The 21,625-nt window shown below is 39.3% G+C and overlaps 1 protein-coding gene across 1 annotated transcript in view; it reads right to left on the minus strand.

The window, feature by feature from the left end:
* Positions 1–21,625, minus strand: part of TMOD2 (tropomodulin 2) — a 55,856-nt gene extending 34,231 nt beyond the window's left edge. Inside the window, exons 1-4 of the mRNA XM_044662240.1 lie at positions 21,521–21,625; positions 8,189–8,371; positions 5,784–5,940; positions 2,628–2,750 (exon numbers count right to left, since the gene is read on the minus strand). Of these exons, the coding sequence (XP_044518175.1) occupies positions 2,628–2,750; positions 5,784–5,940; positions 8,189–8,371; positions 21,521–21,532 (475 nt within the window). The 5' untranslated portion in view covers positions 21,533–21,625. The remainder of the gene's footprint in view (positions 1–2,627; positions 2,751–5,783; positions 5,941–8,188; positions 8,372–21,520) is intronic.

Here is a 21,625-nt window from a genome sequence, read left to right on the forward strand (position 1 = left end):
CCCCCCCACTTTTTGTTTTTAAAGGCCTTATGAATTCCCTCCCCCTTCTCCCCTCCCTTTTTTTTGTCCTCCCCACTCCCCTGCTCCCCTTGGTTTATCCCTTCTAACTTTCTCAGAAGGGTTAGATAAGAGTTTTATTTCCCAATGGATAGTATAGCTACTCTTCGCTCTCCGGGTTGATTACACTGAGAGTAAGGTTTGATTATTACCTCTTTATGCTCTCTTCCTCTCCTTCTTATAATAGTATTTGTCCCCTCTCCCTCCCATGCCCTCTTTGTGTGTAATAGAATATTCTATTTTCTTATTCACTCAAGTTTCTCTTGGTGTCCCCTGCTATTCACCCCCTCTTTCCCATCCCCCATGCCATCTTAGATTATTTAGTGTTCCACCCTCACCCTGCTAATTATTCTTCTGATTACTGTAATAGTGAATATTATAATAGTGAGTAGAGTTCACTACAGAGAATTAAACATAACATTTCTCTACATAGGAATACAGATAATTAGATCTCACTGAGGCCCTTAAAAAGGCAAATTTAAAAGTTATAAGTTTTCTTTCTTTCCCCTCTGTATCTTATTTACCTTTTCAGGTTTCTCTCGATTTTTGTGGTTGGATATCAAACTTTCCATTTAGCCCTGGTCTTTTCTGTGCAAATACCTGGAATTCTTCAATTTTGTTGAATGCCCATACTTTCCCCTGGAAATATATAGTCAGTTTTGATGGGTAGTTGATCCGTGGTTGCAGGCCCAGCTCTCTTGCCTTTCTGAATATTGTATTCCACACCTTGCGGTCTTTTAGCGTTGAGGCTGCCAGATCCTGTGTGATCCTGATTGGTGCTCCTTGATATTTGAATTGTTTCTTTCTGGCTTCTTGTAAGATTTTTTCTTTTGCTTGGAAACTCTTGAATTTTGCAATGATATTTCTTGGTGTTTTCCTTTCTTGATCAAATACCTCAGGGGTTCTATGGATCCTTTCAATGTCTATGTTGCCCTCTTGTAGGACTTCAGGGCAATTTTGCTGAATTATTTCTGTTAGTATGGAGTCCAGGTTTCTATTAATTTCTGGTTTTTCTGGAAGACCGATTATTCTCAAATTGTCTCTTCTAGACCGGTTTTCTTGGTCTGTCACTCTCTCATTGAGATATTTCATGTTTCCTTCTATTTTTTCAGTCTTTTGGCTTCGTTTTATTTGTTCTTGTTGTCTTGAGAGATCATTAGTTTCTATTTGCTCAATTCTAGCCTTTAGGGATTGATTTTCGGCTATAATCTTTCGGTTTTCGCCCATAATCTTCTGGTTTTCGGCCATAATCTTCTGGTTTTCGGCCATAATCTTCTGGTATTCCTTTTCAATCTGGTCATTTCTGGTGTTCAATTGCAAGATTTTACCTTTTAAACAGTTATTTTCTTGCCAGATCTCTTCCATTTTCCTCAAAATCTCAGTTTTGAACTCTTCCATAGCTTGTGAGGAGTTTTCCTTATTTGAGGAGGGTCCGGATGCTTGTTTGTTCTCCTCCTCTGTTTGCTCGGTTGTCTGGATTTTCTCTGTGTAAAAGCTGTCGAGTGTTAAAGACTTCTTTTTCTTGTTGTTATTCTTTCTCTTCTGAACTCCCTGAAGCTGAGTAGCCATCATTACCTCAGCAGCTTCTCAGATTTATCCTCGAGCTCAGTGTCTGTCCTCTGCTGGAGGTTTCTTTACAAGTCTCAGGGCGCTGCTTCCACAGTCGTATACCCGTCCACACTGGTTCCCCACTTAGGCTTTAGTTCCTGGCTGTGTCTGCCTCCACCCACGCCTCCGCAGTGCCTGCGTTCTGCTCAGCCTGCGCTGTGCGCCCTGCGTCCTGCTCCCGTGCTCAGATTTCGCCTGCTTTCTTTGGCTTAATGGGGTCCTAAGTCTTGCTGCTCTCAGGAACAGGTCCCGGAGCTGCCAATGACTCGATGGGTGCCCCAAACTTGTTCTATTTCTTTTTAGCTGGCTTCGGAGCTCTAGATCTTGTGTGTGGAGGGGGTGGGGGTGGGGCGGTTGCTCAGCCCGGGATTTAGTGAGAGCCCTTTATAGCCTGGAAATGTCTCGATTCCACGTACCTTCCACGCTGTGCCCTGTTGTGGGGTTCCTCTGTTCGTCTGGACTTGTTTTTATGTTCCCTTGAGGAGTTTTGTTTGTTTCGGACAGGAGAGGTTAAGAGCTGCTTCTTACTCTGCCGCCATCTTAACCCGGAAAATCAGTTTCCTCATTTTTAAAGAGAGGAGGTTGGCTTTCAAGGTCTCTTTCAGCTCTTAAGCTATTTTCCTAGGCATGTCTCCCATACCAGAAACTGCAGAATAGTTACTCATACTCATGACTGAGGGAATTTTCTCACTAGAGAATTCTCTACATTGATGAAATTATAGGTCATGAGTCTGGACCAAAAATGAAAAAGCCTCTGCACCTTACAGGCTCATTATTAGGTTCAAATGAGACAAGAAATGTAGATTACTTTGTAAGCATCAACACATTCTATGTCAGGTGTTGTTAAGATACTAAAAGGATATTAAAGAGAATAAAAGGATATTGGTATTATTAATGATTACATTATTCCATGGCTTATATTAACATATCTATAAATATTTTTTACCCAGCTAATTACCAACCTGCAAGATCATAGAGTTCGGTATCAGAGGCACTAGCTAAAGCTTCTTCCAGTTCTGGATCAAGAGTCACTTTTTCTTCTTTATGAGTTTCTTGTAGTTTTTCTTTGGGGATAAAGATCCTTCCTTTGAAACAAACAAACACACACAGCTGAGAATGACTGCTTAATTGACAAAAGGAATTGATTGACTTAGAGGATGTGACTTCTACAGCCATGCTTAAATTACTTTTCTATGTGTCCAACTGGTAATTTCCCTGCTAGTTAGAAAGAAGTCAAGACTCCCATTCCCCCAAGTCCTCAGAAGGGCATTTGGAGTGGGGCAAAATGTTGTAGTGGGGGGAGAAGGAAATCTTAATCTTCTCTCTGTGCCTCTGAGAAATGTGGTAACAAGAACTCTAAAAGAATATAGGGGGGCGCAGCTGGGTAGCTCAGTGGATTGAGAGTCAGGCCTAGAGACGGGAGATCCTAGGTTCAAATCCGCCCTCAGACACTTCCCAGCTGTGTGACCCTGGGCAAGTCACTTGACCCCCATTGCCCACCCTTACCACTCTTCCACCTATAAGCCAATACACAGACATTAAGGGTTTTAAAAAAAAAAGAATATAGGGGGCTGCTTGGTTATTCGATCTGTAGAATGTCAGTTTGTTAAGATGATGCCAAGGAAAAGAAGAATTGGGGAATTCATTAGGGATGGGCCAGTGACAGTAGTGCCCTATGAAGTGGGGGAAGGGATGGGAAAAAACCTATTGGTTGTAAATCGAGTCCTTACAGTGGCATTACTTATGACAGAGATCTGGGGAACTCTAGGAACTACCACTATCACTGTACCCTTTGTGATCTACCTCTCAACTTCGCAGAACCACTGATTCTCCGGTAGGGAATAGTAGGGAGCAAGAAAGTTAATAGCAGTAGGACATTAAAGAAGTAGGAAATAGGATATTGTCAGTATCCTCGTTTGCCCCCACCCCCAAATTCAGACTTATTTAGAATCCTCACAAGACTCATTAATTGGAACCAGAGAGAAAAAAAGGAATAAATTTACAAGGTTTTCTCTCTCTCTCTCTCTCTCTCTCTCTCTCTCTCTCTCTCTCTCTCTCTCTCTCTCTCATACACATATGTCCATATATATATGAGAAACTATTTCATTTCAATATTATCTTTGCATTGTACTAAGGCTGTGTTGAACTATCCTAGTAGCTCTCAGAACCCAAGTCATCTATCAACATGAGTACTATCTCTATAAAAAGTAGAAATTTCTAAATAGATAAAACTACACTGAGTGAAAAAACTATCACATATCACTTTGATCATATCACTTCTCTCCTTAAGACATTCCTGATTGATCATTGTTAATCTGTATAGTTATTTCTGGATTCAAAGCCCTTTACTAGTAGTCCCAAAGTACCTCCTACATTGTTCCCAGCCTGATCTTTGTCTTTCTGGGCAGACTTACTCTATTATTCTTTACAACATCCTACTTCTTCCTTGGACACCTCTCCCAAATTATGTGTCATGCTTGGAAAACCCTCTGTCTACTCTTCCTTTCTTCTTTCCAGTCCCCCTATTCCACCAAGCCTTCTCTATCACTCAGGTAGCTCCTAAAATTCCAAGTCTTCTCCCAAGTTGTCAGTATGGATCTGAAATTAAGCAGTTCTCTGACTTATTTGATTAAAGCCCTTTCCTTTGATATGTCTCCTGAGATTTTACTGTAGATGTGAAACTTTTTTTTTCCTTTCCCAATTAAGTAAGTAACAGCTACTATGGTAACTAGCCATTTTTTCCATGGTTAGCTCTGATTATCTGCTCAATTCTTCACTTGTACCTAATTTTCTTAACAAAATGCCATTCTAAATATTACACAAGCCATTAGTTGGCATGTGAACAATTAAAACAAGCAATTAAAATCAGAAGAATGCTAAAGCTATCAGCATGATGGGTAGGTCCTTTAATTTAACCCACCCTAGAACCCTAGATGTTAGTGTCTTGGCAATCCAAACATGCTACAGAAACTCATAGACACCACTAGCTGCAAGGCTATTAACAACTTTGTCAGAGTAATACCCCTGGGCTCTAGTCATTCTGTGGCTAAAGAACTTCCACAGACTGCTCTCAGCTGACAGGGGAGGGGAATCATCAGGACTTCTAGTCAGATGAGCTTTTCTTAATGTTCATCCAAAAAGAAGTATATACTGTTGACATGTGAATCAGCCTCTAATATCAGTATCTAATTTTAGTAGGTCTATTGCTTAGGGCTGCTGCAGGGGGTTTAACATGAAGTGGATATAAAGGAGAAAAGACTATGAAAATTCTCTGGCACAGAGCTAAGAGCCAGCATAAATAAGGCTGAGTGACAGAAATCCGAAAGCATGGGACTTTCTTCCTCCTACTACATTTACATTTTTCTGAACTCTCAAAACCCCTAGTGTGCTGAAAGTGGCTCAAACCAGAAAGCTGATTGTTGAATTCTTCATTGTGAGAGCATTTACACCTCAGAAATAAGCAAATTCTACAAATCAGGTCTTGGTTTATTATCTTGATTGTTTATAGTTTAAAAAGTGATGGAGAAAATGTTAATAATTCAGAATAAATTTAATAGTCTGTCATGGATAAATTATTATTTTTGGAGAGCTGGTTGTTAAACACTTACCAGCCCATCACTACTAGGGCTCTCATTTTTTAGTGTTCAGTTCCTTTAAGTGAATCTTCCGTCAGCAATTCAATGAGCTTCAATGACAGATTACATGGTGTCATAGATGAAGTAGGAGTTTCTGAGTCAGAAAGATGTGGGTTTAAGTCCTACCCTGAAATATACTGTGTGGCTGGGGGTAAATTTTGTAACCTCTCAGTACTCCCAGCCAACTCTCTAAGGCTATAAAATGTAAAACAAGTTACATCTTTGCACTGGTAGAAAGAGTTCTCCGTATCAGTTAAATCACAGATCCAGCCCAAAAAAGAAGAAACAGAAAAAGAAGGGTAAGAAAGTAACCACAGGGTCCATTTTTATACCCAGTGAACAAAGAAAGAAAAGTGGGCCTTTTTCCTGCCCTCTCTTTTTTTAGGTCAGACCCCATTCTTGGCCTGATTGAGTAAGTCAGTAACCAACGATCCCAGGATATGCTGGCTGGCCATTCAACCCTAATTTAGGACCAGACCTTACCTTTCTTTTCTCCAGTGAAGGGTACAAAGTCTTCCCTGTCTTTGTGTTCCAGTGCCTCTTTTTCCAAATATGAAAGGAGATGCTCCCTGTCAAAGGGGCCTGTGGCCGCTTTCTGTGTCTGGTCTTTCTGCCGGAAACCTGCTGGTAGGAGTGCACTCTGCCAAATAATAGGTTTGGTTAGGTGTCAGTGACAAGATGGGTCATCTGCCTGGGGTTTCATTTGCTATCTCCGTCCCCATTTACTAGCATATCAGGTAAGCACAGGATTTCTGTCCAATTATCTAAGGTTCCATTCTCTCCTCAGTAAGTGGAGGAGAGGATCCTGCCTCCCACCCCCCAACCCTCCTTGGCAATCACCACGTGCCCTATTTGAAGTTCGCTATGGTCCAGCAAAGTAAGCTGGTCAGAAGCATCCTAATAGCTTATCTATGGCAACAGTGTTTGGCAGAAGAATTACACAAATGAAATTAAATATTAAGACAAGGTTCCTTCTACACAACTTTCCCAGTTGCTAGGACTATTCGACTTGGGGTAGCAAGCTCTGTTTTAACTGTACTAACTTAATTCATGTAGTTCTTCATTAACATGCAAATAAATAGGAATCTCATCTTGTCTCAGCATCCCTAATCAGTAAGAGCAGGTGGTCTATCAAGAACAATAGGAGACTATTCCTATAGCTCTATCTCAAAGAAAGGCAGTTGGGTAATTTCTGGTGGCCTCTCTCAGATGACAGCATAGAGTGAAGACTCCTCACTGATAAAATAGAACTGTAAATTCTTTCTGCCCATATGCTTTCCAGAAACCTTCCAGGGTACTACAAAGGTTAACAACTAAAACTCAAGTCTGGCCATGCCACTCCTCTTCCCAAAAAACTCCCTCCAGTGGCTCTTTATTGTTTTTAGGGCAAAATGCAAATTCCTCATTTTGGCTCTTAGAGCCCTCCATCATCCAAATCCATACTGTACGTCCAGGCTTGATACACCTTAATTCTCCTTCATGCTAAATTGAATGCTTGCTTTTCCTCATACAAACATTCCATCTAATGCATTTCTGGCATAGTCACTAAACCCCATGTTCCTACTCCTACTCATCATTCCAAAAACTGACAGATGCACTAGTGAACAAATTTCCTTAATCTCAGAAAGGCTTTTACCCCATGCTATGTTCTGTTGTAGGTTTGTTTGCTAGTTTTGCTTTTTGTTTTTTAAGTTGAAGAGGTAGCACCAATATCTTTATTTCACATATAAAGAGTGGACTCCTGGAGAGGTTAAGGGATTTGCTCACAGTTACACAAAAAGAATTGGATTAATTCTCCCAACTCCAATTTCATTATGTAATCACATGCTACTTCACTGAAAACTCTTCCCTTTATTAAAAAATAAAATCTGTCTACTGGAAAAGTAAAACTCAATATAGTATTCTAAGAATCTGCCATGCTAGAATAATTTATAAAATGTCTTAGATAATAACAAAATCATCAGTTCATATCTACCTAGTTATAAAATTATAATTTAATAAGGGACTATTTTATAGTCCACCTTTGCACTAAGAAAGTGTTTACTAAATAAATAAAATAGTGTCAATATAATTTCAAGGAAAATAGTCAAACTCTCTAACATGATAATTTTTTTAAACCCTTACCTTCCATGTTAGAATCAATACTAAATATTGGTTTCAAGGCAGAAGAATGGTAATGACTAGGCAATTGGGGCAAAAAAATCCAACAACACAACTTTTAAAGAATCCTTAAAGAAGTTAAAAACACCTATTTTCCTATACCATTCAACAAACATTTAATGGTTGCCTTATCAAATAAGGCATCATTCTTGGCTAATCATTACAGTATTTCCCCTATGGACATCTGCAAGATAGCTCTTTGTTATGTAGTTCAACTTCTTTTATCTACTTGAAAGTGATGAAACATCGACATTTATTAAATTTGTCTTACACATTCAATCTGGAAATCCCCCATTTAGTCCAAATTAGTGAGGTGTTATTATGTTTACTCCATGGATGCCAGGACTATAGCTCCCATCTCCTTAAATTAGCCATACATCCAATGTGGGCTCTGGAGAGGCAATAGAAAACCCTCCAGACTCCTCTGGTCTCAAAGCCCAGAGTTGTCATGGGCTTGTATTAAAAGTCTACCTTTGAGTCTAGGCCATCCTGAGAGGGAATGTGAATTATATAGGACCCTCAGTATGCTGCTCTGGGTTGAATTCAGGACTCTAGAAAAGTCCTACCAGAGGAACAGAGAAATTAAGTGACTTTCTAATATTACAGAGCTAATCAGGAGAGGGGACTTGGGTTTGGATTTTGGAGTCAAAGACCTTGCAGTTGGTGGTTCAGCCATGAAGGCATCTTGATTATGTGATTGTCTCACTAATCACTTCCCTCACACTTACCTCAGGATCTAGGTCATCTAGAACATTTTCCAACTGTTTTAGCTCCTCTTCTGAGAGTTTACCAAGGAGTTCATCTTCATCAATATTCTTGTATTTCTCCAGTTCTTTTTGGAAAGGTAGGGCCATGATTTCTCTTTTAGGATCTAGACAGTTAAAAAGGCCAATTTTCTGATCTTCAAAAGCCTATTAGTGAGAAAGAAACAAACAGAATCCCTCCTTCGGTAAATCAGGCATCCAAGTGGGACATATATATACACACACACAAGTAGACTTTACTTACTGGAATTATTCTAGAAAACAATGAGTTGATTAAGAACTAGAAAACAATGAAAGCTCTTTTAGGGCAGTAATTAATCCCTGATTCTGTTCTCTATATTCTCATACAGAGTGCCCTGTACAGAGAAGATGCTTAATACATCTTTGCTGAATTTGTTGTTGAACTTAATCAAAAGGTAAGACTAGAAGCTGCCTGGTGGGTCTGGAGACAGAATAGTAATATTAGTAATAATATTTCAATTATAATAGTAATTATAATTAAAAAATTAAGGGAACAGTGAGGCAATTTAAATACCATCCCAAAAAATCTGTGTTATCATTCTGGGAAGAAAAGGATCATAAGGATGAAAAATAGGATTCATTAAGGATGGTAGGTTAGGAGAACCTAGGGAAAATAGGAGATAAAAGTAGAACAGGACAGAATGAGAACAAAGAAAATGGTAAAGAAAGAATGAAAGAGAAGAGAAAAGCACCTAAGAATTTCATAAGTAATTGTTAAGCTTCTCAATCCCCAAGAAAACTGTTATATCACAGATTTTGGTTATCTAAAAGAAAAGCTGTTCTTGACATCGGCATCTCAGTTAAACTGCTTCACTTGATTATTGAGGTCACCTTGGGTATGCCTGTGGTTAGGAGCAAAGTATTCAAGAATGGAGGTGAGATAAAGAAAAATAAAGTGACAGAAAAAAAACATAGGTATACCCTTCTTTCTGAAGCCCCAGTATGCAAAGATCTCAACTTACCAAATAGAAACAGGATGTAGAAGAGAATTTAAAGATTGTCTAATCCAAATCCCTTATTTTATAGATGAATTAAGAAGTAATCTAAAGAAAATATAAATGTTTCTTTGTGCCACAGAAGTATTTGCCCTGGGGCTCTTTTAAGAATTTTAAGTTCTTCTATGTTAAAAAAATATTATTACATTAAAAAAATTCCATATACATAAAACTTTTCAGGAATATATCTATTGTGTAAACTTTGATCCACTTATAGCACGTAGGTCAGGAATTATTAGGTTTAACTGTCTACTGTTGTATTGGAATGACAGCTATAGTGTTACAATGCCTACCACTGGGCACATGATGGATAAGATTTGTAGCTCCAGACAGAATCTGTAGGATTGAACATGAACATCATTCAGCTCTCCTCTTGGGTATATTTTGGGTCTAAGCTCTGGACACATCACAGGACCTGACCTCAGACTCACATTTAGAAACCTAGAGAAACAAATGTACAATGGGAGCCCTTTGCTGCCTTTCTCAGGACCAAAGCCATACAAAACACTGAGAAAAGTAGAAGATATACTAGACCACCCTCAGCTGAGTATCACCTATAAGCACCCTAGAGCCTTACCTGGTTGTTAATGCTGTACTCTCTCCCACACCATTCTGTGAACCTCACAAAAGATAGATGACTTAACAATCATATACTAGCACTGAGACCCAGGTAAGCACTTGCTTTAATACTCTCCCTTCTTGACACCAGACATGATTCATGTCTTTAGAATTTATTTCCTGGTTAGTCCTGACTCCTTCCCATCCTAGTGGCTAAGAGTATAAATCGTTGCCTCTTTTATTTGAATGAGATACTTTAATAATTTAAGAAAGAAAATCCAGATGAACTAATAAAACATCCACAATAAAACAAAACCAAATAAATACTCTGATTGTAGTAAACTTAAAGGTAAGGGGGCAGCTAGATGGCTTAGTGGTTTGGGAACCAAACCTAGAGAAGGGAGATCCTGGGTTCAAATGTGACTTAAGATACTTCCCAGCTGTGTGACCCTGGGCAAGTCACTTATCCCCCATTGCTTAGCCCTTATCATTGTTCTGCCTTTGAACCAATACAAAGTATTGATTTTAAGATGGAAGGTAAGGGTTTTAAAACAAAAACAAAAACTTAGAAGTAAGTGTAAAATGGTGCTGTTTTAGGGGGCAGTATAGTCAAAAGTATGATGGATTTGGAGTCAGATAACCTATGTTAAAATCCCAGCTGGGACACTTATTACCTGGGGGAAATTTCTTAACCTTTCTGGGGTCTCAGTTTCCTCATCTATAAAATGAAGAGGTTGGACTAGGTGGATTCTAAGATCTTTTGCAGCTCTAAATTCTATGATTCTGTCATTCTTAAAAGATAGCAGGGGCAGCTGGGTAGCTCAGTGGAGTGAGAGTCAGGCCTAGAGACAGGAGGTCTTAGGTTCAAACCCGGCCTCAGCCACTTCCCAGCTGTGTGACCCTGGGCAAGTCACTTGACCCCCATTGCCCACCCTTACCACTCTTCCACCTATGAGACAATACACCGAAGTACAAGGGTTTAAAAAAAAAAAAGATAGCAGACAAGTCCTGTGGATTTTTGAATGATACTCCTCTATTATTTTTTTTATGATGTTCAATCTTTTAGTCATATCTGACTCTTCATGACCCAATTGGGGTTTTCTTTTTTCTTTTTTTAGTTTAGTTTTTTAACCCTTACCTTCTGTTTTATTATTTTTATTATTTTATTTTTTAGAAAAAATTTTTTCCATGGTTACATGATTCATGTTTTTACTCTCTCCCCCGAAACCCTCCCCACCATAGCCTATGCATATTTCCGCTGGTTTCTTCATGTGTCATTGATCAAGACCTATTTCCATATTATTGATAGTTGTACTAGGGTGGTTGTTTAGAGTTTATTTCCCAAATCATGTCCGCATCAACCCATGTATTCAAGCAGTTGTTTTTCTTCTGTTTCCACTCCTGCAGTTCTTCCTCTGAATGTGGGTAGTGTTCTTTTCCATAAATCCCTCAGAATTGTCCTGGGTCATTGCATTGTTGCTAGTACAGAAGTCCATTACATTCCATTTTACTACAGTGTATCAGTCTCTGTGTACAATGTTCTCCTGGTTCTGCTCCTTTCACTTTGAATAAATTCCTGGAGGTCATTCCAGTTCACATGGAATTCCTCCAGTTTATTATTCTTTTGAGCACAATAGTATTCCATCACCAACAGATACCACAATTTGTTCAGCCATTCCGCAATTGAAGGGCATACCCTCGTTTTCCAGTTTTTTGCCACCACAAAGAGCACAGCTATAAATATTTTTGTATATGTCTTTTCCCCTATGATCTCTTTGGGGTACAAACCCAGCAATGGTCTGACTGGATCAAAGGGCAGGCAATCTTTTTGCACTCTTTAGGCATAGTTCCAAATTGCCATCCAGAATGGTTGGATCACCAATTGGGGTTTTCTTGATAGAGATACTGGAATAATTTGTCATTTCAATCCTCTAGCTTAGATAAAAAAAACACACACACACACAACCCCTCTCCCCAGCAAACCCTTACCTTCTATCTTAGAATTGAAAGCAGAAGAGAAGTAAGGGTCAGAAAATTGTTTTGTTTTTTTTTTAAACCTTTACCTTCCATCTTGGAATCAATACTTGGTATTGGTTCCAAGGCAGAAGAGCGGTAAGGGTAGGCAATGGGGGTCAAGTGACTTGTCCAGGCTCACACAGCTAGGAAGTGTCTGAGACTAGATTTGAACCCAGGACCTCCCATCTCTGGGCCTGGCTCTCAATCGACTGCACTACCCAGCTGCCCCCCATGCAACTGTTAAGTAACTTGCCCAGGGTCATGTAGCTGGTAAGTTTCCAAGGTCAGATTTGAACCAGGGAAGATGAACCTTTCTGACTCCAGGATCAATATTCTATCCAGTTCACCACCTAGCTACATTCTTTTCTAGGACTAGCAAGAATCTATGCCACTTAGATTAAATAAGCTAAACATGATCATCTTTATGAGTCAAGAAACATTTCTATTCCTTTCTCCTCTTTTACCTGCTTTATATCCTCCCTTACTTTCTCTTATTTTTTCTCTTTTCCTTATCTACTTCCTTCTCTCCTAAACCCCTTTCCTAATCCCCATATAACTTTCATTTACTATACAGAAAAAGTCATCTTGAAACTGATCATTATAGCAAGTGAAGCTATTTAGCTGATATGCAGATTTCAGAGGGACAAAAAGATTCTCATTAATGTGGTGAAAAGCTAATCCTTCTACCTGTGTGGTATTCCAGTGGGAATAGTGATCCTACTTCCTGTTGACCTTGTTCCAGTAGATATCTTTCTCCTTTATAATCCTCAATCTCTGTGATCACTGCCTAAAAATATTCTCAAATTTGTCCATTTTTTGAAAAGCATTCCTTCTCTTCAATCCCACCCAATGACTATCTCTAGACGTGATTTTTTCTCTGTGCTTCAGGCATGGATCTTCAACTACTTTCAGGGCACCTCCATAGTGCCTTGCCTATAACAGATGTTTAATAAATGTATATTGCATTGAAGACCTTTAATTTCAGTCAGTGTCTTAGTTGAGGCTTTCATCACTACTCAACTAAACTATTATAGTAGTCTCCTACTTGGTCTCGTGGCCTCAAGTCTCTTCCTGCTCCCACTGATCTTCAGCAAAGTTACAAATGTAATTTTTTTCCTCAAGTAAAGTTACCCCCACTAACTTCATAAATTCCAACTACTCCCTATTAGCTCTAGCATAAAGTAAAAACTCTTTTAAAGCCCTTCATAACCTGGCCCCATCCAGTGAATTCAGTTTTCTTAAACATTACTTACCTCTACACTTTAGCTATACTGGCCTATTTGCTGTTCCTCACACATGAAACTCCACATCTCCTGCAGAGCACTTAGATTTAGGCTGCCCTTCATATCCAGCATGTTCTACTTTACCTCTGACTTAGAGAATCCATAGGTTCCTTCAAGATTTTAGCACTCGTGCTAATTTCTGTAGTAATCATTTCTTGGTACTCCCTTCTACAAATTCTTTTCCCATCTGGTGGTGGTAGTGTTCAGTCATTTCAGGGGTGTTCAACTCTTCCTGACCTTATTTGAGGTTTTCTTGATAAAGATACTAGAATTGTTTTTCATTTCCTTCTCTAGCTCATTTGACAGAAGAGAAAACTGAGGCAAACCTCATGTAGTGGCTTACTCAGGGTTATACAAACTAGTATGTGTCTGAGGCCAGATTTGAACTGACTCTAGGCCAGACACTCTATTCACTGTTATCTTCCATCTACTTTGTATGTATCTATTTGTATATATCATAAAAACATTAAAAAACATTTTAAAAACCACCATAAAAACATAAGCTCTTTGCTATAAAAGAATGCCTGCCCTTTGATCCAGCCATACCATTGTTGGGTTTGTACCCCAAAGAGATCATAGATAAACAGACTTGTACGAAAATATTCATAGCTGCGCTTTTTGTGGTGGCAACAAATTGGAAAAGGAGGGAATGTCCTTCAATTGGGGAATGGCTGAACAAACTGTGGTATATGCGGGTGATGGAATACTATTGTGCTAAAAGGAATAATAAACTGGAGGAGTTCCAGGCGAACTGGAGAGACCTCCGGGAACTGATGCAGAGCGAAAGGAGCAGAGCCAGAAGAACTCTATACACAGAGACTGATATACTGTGGTAAAATTGAATGTTATGGACTTCTGTACCAGCAGCAATACAATGACCCAGGACAATTCTGAGGGATTTATGGTAAAGACGCTACCCACATTCAGAGGAAGGACTGCAGGAGAGGAAACATATAAGAAAAACAACTGCTTGAACGCATGGGTCGGGGTGGACATGACTGAGGGTGTAGACTCGAAACTACCACACCAATGCAACTACCAACAATTTGGAAATTGGTCTTGTTCAAGGACACATGACAAAACTAGTGGAAACGCGCATCGGCCAAGGGTGGGGGAGGGGTGCGGGGGGGGTTGAAGGGGAAAGGTGGAGCATGAATCATGTAACCATGTCAAAAATGAATATTAATAAATGTAAAAAAAAAAACATAAGCTCTTTGAGGGCAGGATCTTGTTTCTGCTTTTTCTATGTATCCCTAGCACTTACGACAGTGTCTAGCACAGGCTAAGAATTTAATTGTTGATTGACTGATTCAACATGTCCCCATCTGAGATCACTTCACCTGAGTCCTTTTTCCTCACAAACCATATCTAATCAGTAAGTTCAGCCTTTGGATTAAATTTCTATATCTCTTAATTCCACTTCCTCTTCCCTTTCCTAATCCCAGAGCTATCACTCTAGTTAGGCAGGCCCTTGTAGCCTCTTACCAATGCAACAGCCACCTTATTGGTCTTTGCAATTCCATCCCATATAGTTGTACCAGACTGATCTTCTTAGACATAAATTTGGTCCTGACATTCCTCTGTTACAAGTCTTTAGTGTTTTCTGCACTGGCTAACAAGTAAAAGACTAAACCTTTGCCATCTGCCATCAGTTTTCTATAATTTGGTACTACCTTCTCTTTCATGCTTTATGTTGTGGAGTTTTGTTCATCCTTCATTTTCAAAAAAGGCCAACATCACTAGAGCGATGTCTTGAATAGTGCATGAACTGGATTTAAGAATGTATTAGTCAAAACAAACTACTTATGCCTTCTCAATCTCCCCTCCCAGCACAACATACATTGAGCTCCCATTTCTCTTGTCTTTATTTACACTGCTTTCTATTCCTAGAATGCCTTCCCTTCCCTGTCTTTATATACTAAATTTCTAACTGTTCTTTAAAGTCCAATTCATATCCTACTTTTTCCATGAAGCCTTTCTTGCTCTTATCTCAGTTATAAACTTCCCCCACAGACATCACATTATCACATTTTATTTTGTAACTCTATGGTGGACTTATCAAATAAATGATGGAATTTTAATATCATGAGCTTATTTCCTAGCTGGGTGACTCTGGGCAAGTCACTTAACCCCAAATGCCCACTCACCATTTTTCTACCTTAGTATTGATTCTAAGACAGAAAGTAAGGGTTTAAAAAAAGATTGTAGAATATAAGATATATGGAAAAAGTGGTCATGTGATGATATTAAGCCAAAATAGGACACAAAATTGTAGACATACACTGATCTCAACAAATGATAAACAAAAGTACTTTGTTTATGACTACCAAAAAGGAAATTAAGAAAAAGTAATGATTTAATTATCATAGTGATTTTTAAAGATAAAACTATTTAAATTTTAAAGGATAAATTATACAGTCAAACATTTTATGAAATTTGAACTATATATATGATTAAAAAGTCAGTTGTGTTCTCATGGAAAAAGAGTCCCCCATGCTTTTATCTAAAAAGTAATATGAATATGAAAAATCATGCAGAACTTAAAATGTTCATGAAAAGGAAAGAGAAGAATTAGGCTAAAAATGTGGGTTGCATCTGCACTGGGGAAGGCTAAGGATACTGTGTCAATAAATTTGAACTTTATAAGTAATGGGAAGCATAAAAATATATGTACCAAATATCACTCTTTTTAAAAACAGCACTGCTTTGCTTTTATGTACCCACTCATTCCTGCAATAAAGCTACCTTTTATAGCAAAGTATGGGGGGAAAAACAAGAAAAAAAAGTTCTGCAAAACTAAATAATATAGTTCTTCTCCTCCAGACCCCTCATTTTATTTGTTAATTTAATTGGTGGGGAGGGCTTTCAGTTTTGTTAAGTTTTTCAGGATTTCAGCTTTGGTGTTTAATTGTGATTTTTAATTTTATATTTTTCTAGTTTTTCAAGTTGCATACCCAATTTGTTGGTCTTTTGTTTCTTTTATTGATTTTTCATGTTTAAAATGGAAATTCTCCTGTAACACTATTTTGTCTGAATTCTAAAGAACAAAACAAAACCCTGAAACAAGAACAAAACAAATGATAGCATAACAAATAAATTTGACACTATGAGCAATATCCCATACCCATGAGCCCTCACTTTTGCAAAGGACTGGAGGAAATGTCTTCTGATATCTCTCTTTGGGACCAAGATTTGTCATTATAATTTCCTAGTAGGCAGGCAGTAGAAAGAGAGCAAGCCCTGGAGAATGGAGGTGCTAGGTTCAAATCTGACCTCAGATACTTCTTGCTCTGTTTCCCTGGGCAAGTCATTTAACAATTGCCTAGCCTTTACCTCTCTTCTGCTTTCGATTCTAAGACAGAAAGTAAGGGTTTATTTTTTTAAAAATTCCTAGTATTCAGTTTTGATTGTTTTGTTGTTCTCTATTTACACTGTTGTAATCTTTGTTTATACTGTTTTCCTGTTTCTTCTTATTTCACTTTGTATCAGTTGATATGCTTTTTCATGTTTCTCTTTATTTATCATTATCATAGTTTCTTATAATCAAAGAGCTTCTATTTTATTTCCAGTTGTTTGCTACTTCAAAAATATTGCTATGGAACACAGTAACAGCAATATTGTACAATGATCAATTATGAAAACTTGGCTACTCGCAGCAAGGCAATGATCTGGGACAATTCTGACTGGGAATGCTATCTACCTCCAGAGGAAGAACTGTTAGAATCAGATGGATGCTGATTAAAGCATACTATCTTTCACATTAGTGTATTTCAGTTTTATTTTGGTTTTGTATGAGTGTGCTTTTACAGCAATGACTAATATGGAAGTGTATTTGAATGAAAAAAAAATATGGCCTAAATCAAATTCCCAGGTGGGGGGAGGAAAAGAAGGAAGGGAGACAATTTGGATCTTATAATTTTGGAAAATATATGTTGAAAATTATTATTATATGTAATTGTGAAAATAAAATATCTTTGAGTTTTTAAAAAAGTGCTTACTATTTTAATACAAATATTTTAATATATACATATATATACATGTGTGTATATGTATGTCCTTAAAAAAACACCATCTCCTTTTTGTCACTGACTTCCTTGAAGTACATGCTCGCAGTGGAACTCTTTGGGTCAATAAGTAAGAAAGTTTTAGTTCTTAATAATAAGGGCTACAATTTCTAATTGCTTTTTAAAATAGTTGTTCCAATTCACAGTTCCAAAAGCAATACATTAGCAAACCTCTCTATCCATATCCTTCTATCATCTATTCCCATCTTTGCCAGTGTGCCAGGTATCACCCCTCCTAAAGTCCACTGATATTGATAGAGTTACAGACACATTTACTAGTCTACATATCAATTTTTTTTTTCACCAAGGCCTGTGATTACATGGGGTTGGAGAGTTCCTAGTGATAAAACTCTTTCTACCAGTTTATAACAGCAAATTTTTACAATTTATAGTCTTACAGAGTTGCTTGTGAACAGAATTGTACACAAAGTAGGTGTCCAAGGCACCACTTGAACCTAGGACCTCCTGGCTTCAAGGGCAATTCTCTTTCCACTCTAGAAATCTTTTTGGTATGAATTGTTTTTTTATCCTGGGACTCCATTCTAGGAGCATAGGGCCACAACCAGTAGGCAATGGGACACACAGTCACTCAGGGTCACCCAGCTGGGAAGTGTCTGAGCCCGGACTTGAACCTAGGACCTTTCGTCTCTAGGCCTGGCTCTCAATCCACTGAGCTAGCCCAGCTGCCCCTACTTTAGGTTGCAGTTTCTTTAGCAGATGTAGTTTTTTTTACAGGGTGGGGTTGCTAGCCCCACGCCCAACCCTTCTCCTTTTTTCATCTGGGCAAGGGACCGTCCTTGGCCCAGGAGTGGTAAGGGTGGGCAGTAGGGGTCAAGTGACTTGCTCAAGGTCACACAGCTGGAAGTGTCCGAGGCCAGACTTGAACCTAGGACCTCTAGTCTCTAGGCCTGGCTCTCAATCCACTGAGCCACCCAGCTGCCCCTTTGGTATGAATAATACATACTAAATATTTCCACATACACACAAACACAAACATGAATGTAGGTAGGTAAAATTTTATGCAGATACACATGCCTGCATCTTAAGTCCAATTAAATCAAATAACCTTGTGTTCTATAGTAGGGAGCTATTTTCATGAATGTCCCAAGAGATGGCCTATAATAATATTCATTTGCTGAATTTGTGAATAGGAATTCTCTTCAAGAGACATCTAGGTGTCCTAGGGGATAAAACAATGGATTTAACATCAGGAAGAAAGCACATGAAAAAGTGTTCTAAATCTCTTATAATTAGAGAAATGCAAATCAAAACAACTCTGAGGTACCACCTCACACCTAGCAGATTGCCTAATATGACAGCAAAGGAAAGTAATAAATGTTGGAGGGGATGTGGCAAAATTGGGGTTCTAATGTATTACTAGTGGAGTTGTGAATTGATCTAACCATTCTGGAAGGCAATTTTGGAATTATGCCCAAAGGGCTTTAAATGACTGCCTGCCCTTTGATCCAGCCATACCACTGCTGGGTTTGTACCCCAAAGAGATAATAAGGAAAAATACATGTACAAAAATATTCATAGTCACACTCTTTGTGGTGGCAAAAAATTAGAAAATGAGGGGATGTCCTTAGATTGGGGAATGGCTGAACAAATTGTGTATCTGTTGGTGATGGAATACTATTGTGCTAAAAGGAATAATGAACTGGAGGAATTCCATGTGAACTGGAATGACCTCCAGGAATTGATGCAGAGGGAAAGGAGCAAAACCAGGAGAAGGTTGTACAGAGGCTGATACACTGTGGTACAATAGAATGTAATTGACTTCTCTACTAGCAGCAATACAATGATCTAGGACAATTCTGAGGGACATGAGAAAGAACACTACATATTCAGAGAAAGAACTCTGGGAAGAGAAACACAGAGGAAAGACATTTTCTTGATCACATTGATCAAGGGGGATATGATTGGGGATATAGACTCTAAATGATCACTCTATTGCAAATATTAATAATATGGAAATAGGTCTTGATCAATGATACTTATAAAACCCAGTGGAATTGCAAGTTGGCTATGAGAGGGGAAAGGGAGGAGAGGAGGGGAAGAACATAAATCATGTATGGAAATGGAAAAACATTCTAAGTTAATTAATTAAATTAAAACATAAAAAATCAGGAAGAGCTGAATTAAAATATTCTACTAGATGCTTATTAGCTGTGTGACCTTAGGCAAGTCATTTAACCTCTGGGAGCCTCAGTTTCTTCATAGGCAAAAAAAAAAAAGGATAGAGCAGGAGCAATGCAGAGTAGTGGGAGGGCATCTGACAAATTTAGGAAATCTAGATTTAAGTGTCTTTTCTCTACTAGCTATGCGACTGATCTTGGCCAATTAAATAAATGAAAACCTTTTTAGATGTTAATGAACATGAATAAAATGAAAATGGGATAGTCTCCTCAAAAAGTTTATATTCTATAGGTGGGTGGAGAGAATGTCATTTCAGTTCTCTAGAACCAAGACTCTTCAGTCTAGTGGTTTAGTGGATGGTTCTTGTTTTTTTCATGTTATAGATGCCGGATTTCTCAGAATAATGTTTTTTAAATGCCCAAAATAATTTGTGTAGGATTACAAAGGAAACCAATTAGATTGGAATAATTGTACAAATAGAATTTAAAAACCAAGTTCACAGAACCCCAACACAGGTTAAGAATCTTAAGATGATCACTAAAGTCCCCTCCACCTCTAGAATCTAGTTTCCATTCCCCTGACATCTTATTACCCTGGCCATACTACGCCTCTGGCAACTTTCTTCCTGGTACTGATACCATATCACTCTCCTATCACTTCACTCCCATCAAATAAAGAAAACATAAGATACAAATTTACAAAAACAATTTAAAGGAGGCAAATGAAACTTTTAACTTGATAAAGTTATATCAGTAAGTGAAGCAGTATGCTTAGTTCATACCTGGACAGGAAAAACCAGTTTTGAATAAAATATGAATTGTACAGACTGTACAAACTGTACAGACTGTATAAAGCTATTTAAAAAAACAACAAACAAGGGGGCAGCTGGGTAGCTCAGTGGATTGAGAGCTAGGCCTTGAGATGGGAGGTCCTAGGTTCAAATGTGACTTCCCAGCTGTGTGACCCTGTGCAAGTCACTTGACCCCCATTGCCTACCCTTACCACTCTTCTGCCTTGGAGGCAATACACAGTATTGACTCCAAGACGGAAGGTAAGGGTTTAAAAAAAAAAACAGCAACAACTACAAGGAAAACTAAAAAACCTTTTAGATGTGTCTATCTGTCCATTCACAGGTAGACACACTTCTCTGATCCACCATTACAAAAAAACTCTCTAGTTCTCTGAATGAGAATCTTGATTTGGCCAAAAAAAAAAAAAAAGATAATGAAAAACATGTAATGGGCACAAGATGGTGGGCTAAGGAGTTTGGGCTGGGCCAGACTTTAGGCTTGCTAACAGTAGTGTGCTCTACATTACTGGTCTGCACTTTAGATTATTTCTCCCCTACTCCATCACATTTAAACACCACAGCTAACCCTCCTTAGCCTTAATTAGTCTTGCAGACCAACAGAGAAAATCTAGAGCTCAGAGGGACAGCACAATACTTTTACTTCAATCAGACTATATTAAGGGCGGCAAGGACAGACAGTCATTAAGCAGATTTCAGACATCCTTGGTGGATGCTGAAATTCCCTAAGAATGACAGCTCAAGTTATGGAGTTGTTGCTGTTTTAAATTGCCGCGTTCACTGGGTTTCAGCCCATGTTTTCACAAGCCATGGAGAGGTTTAAAGCCCCTAACATTTATTGAACACGTACGGTGGATGAAGTCTGAACAAAGCAGAGCGTTCGAAACCCCAGCCCAGCCCTCCAGCACTGCGGAGACACGCGGGAGGGGGAAAATCCAACTCCGCCGCCTCCTAGACTGCAGCTAAGCACGGGGCCTGGGAGCTGTAGCTGCGCGGGGGACGGCATGTAGGACCCAAACCCAGAGGACTTCGGGTTCTCTAGTAGAGGCTCCGTCCTTCCCCCCAGGGAGCTGGATGCACAACCTCGCCCAGAGTAGGGTGGCGGCCGGACAGCACCGCGCTGCCCTCATTCTCGAGGACCAGGGTTGGGCCAAGGGAAAGAGGCCACCACCCAGCGGGGTTCCCATCACCCTCCCGACCCAGCGCTGCAATAGAGCATCTTCCAGCCCGGGCTGCGAACTGCCTGGACAGGGAGGGAGGAAAGGAGGGGTGCGGTGCAGTAGACGCCGCCGCTGCTATTTGCTGCTTCTGCAGTCCCGGGGACATGTCGAGCAACAGCGCTTGGAACAGCGCCTCTCCCGGAGCTCGGCCGAGTCCCCACCCATTCCCGGAGAAGCAGAGAGCTGCCTTACCCATCCGTGCATCCATCCCGGAGCCCGCTATCCGTCTGTCAGTCAGTCCGTCAGCCCTTCCGCCAGTCGTCCTTTCTCGTTGGAGGCCGGAGCTAGGTGGAGGTA

The sequence above is a fragment of the Gracilinanus agilis genome, chromosome 2 (genome assembly GCF_016433145.1).
Source record: "Gracilinanus agilis isolate LMUSP501 chromosome 2, AgileGrace, whole genome shotgun sequence".
Lineage (NCBI taxonomy): Eukaryota > Metazoa > Chordata > Mammalia > Didelphimorphia > Didelphidae > Gracilinanus > Gracilinanus agilis.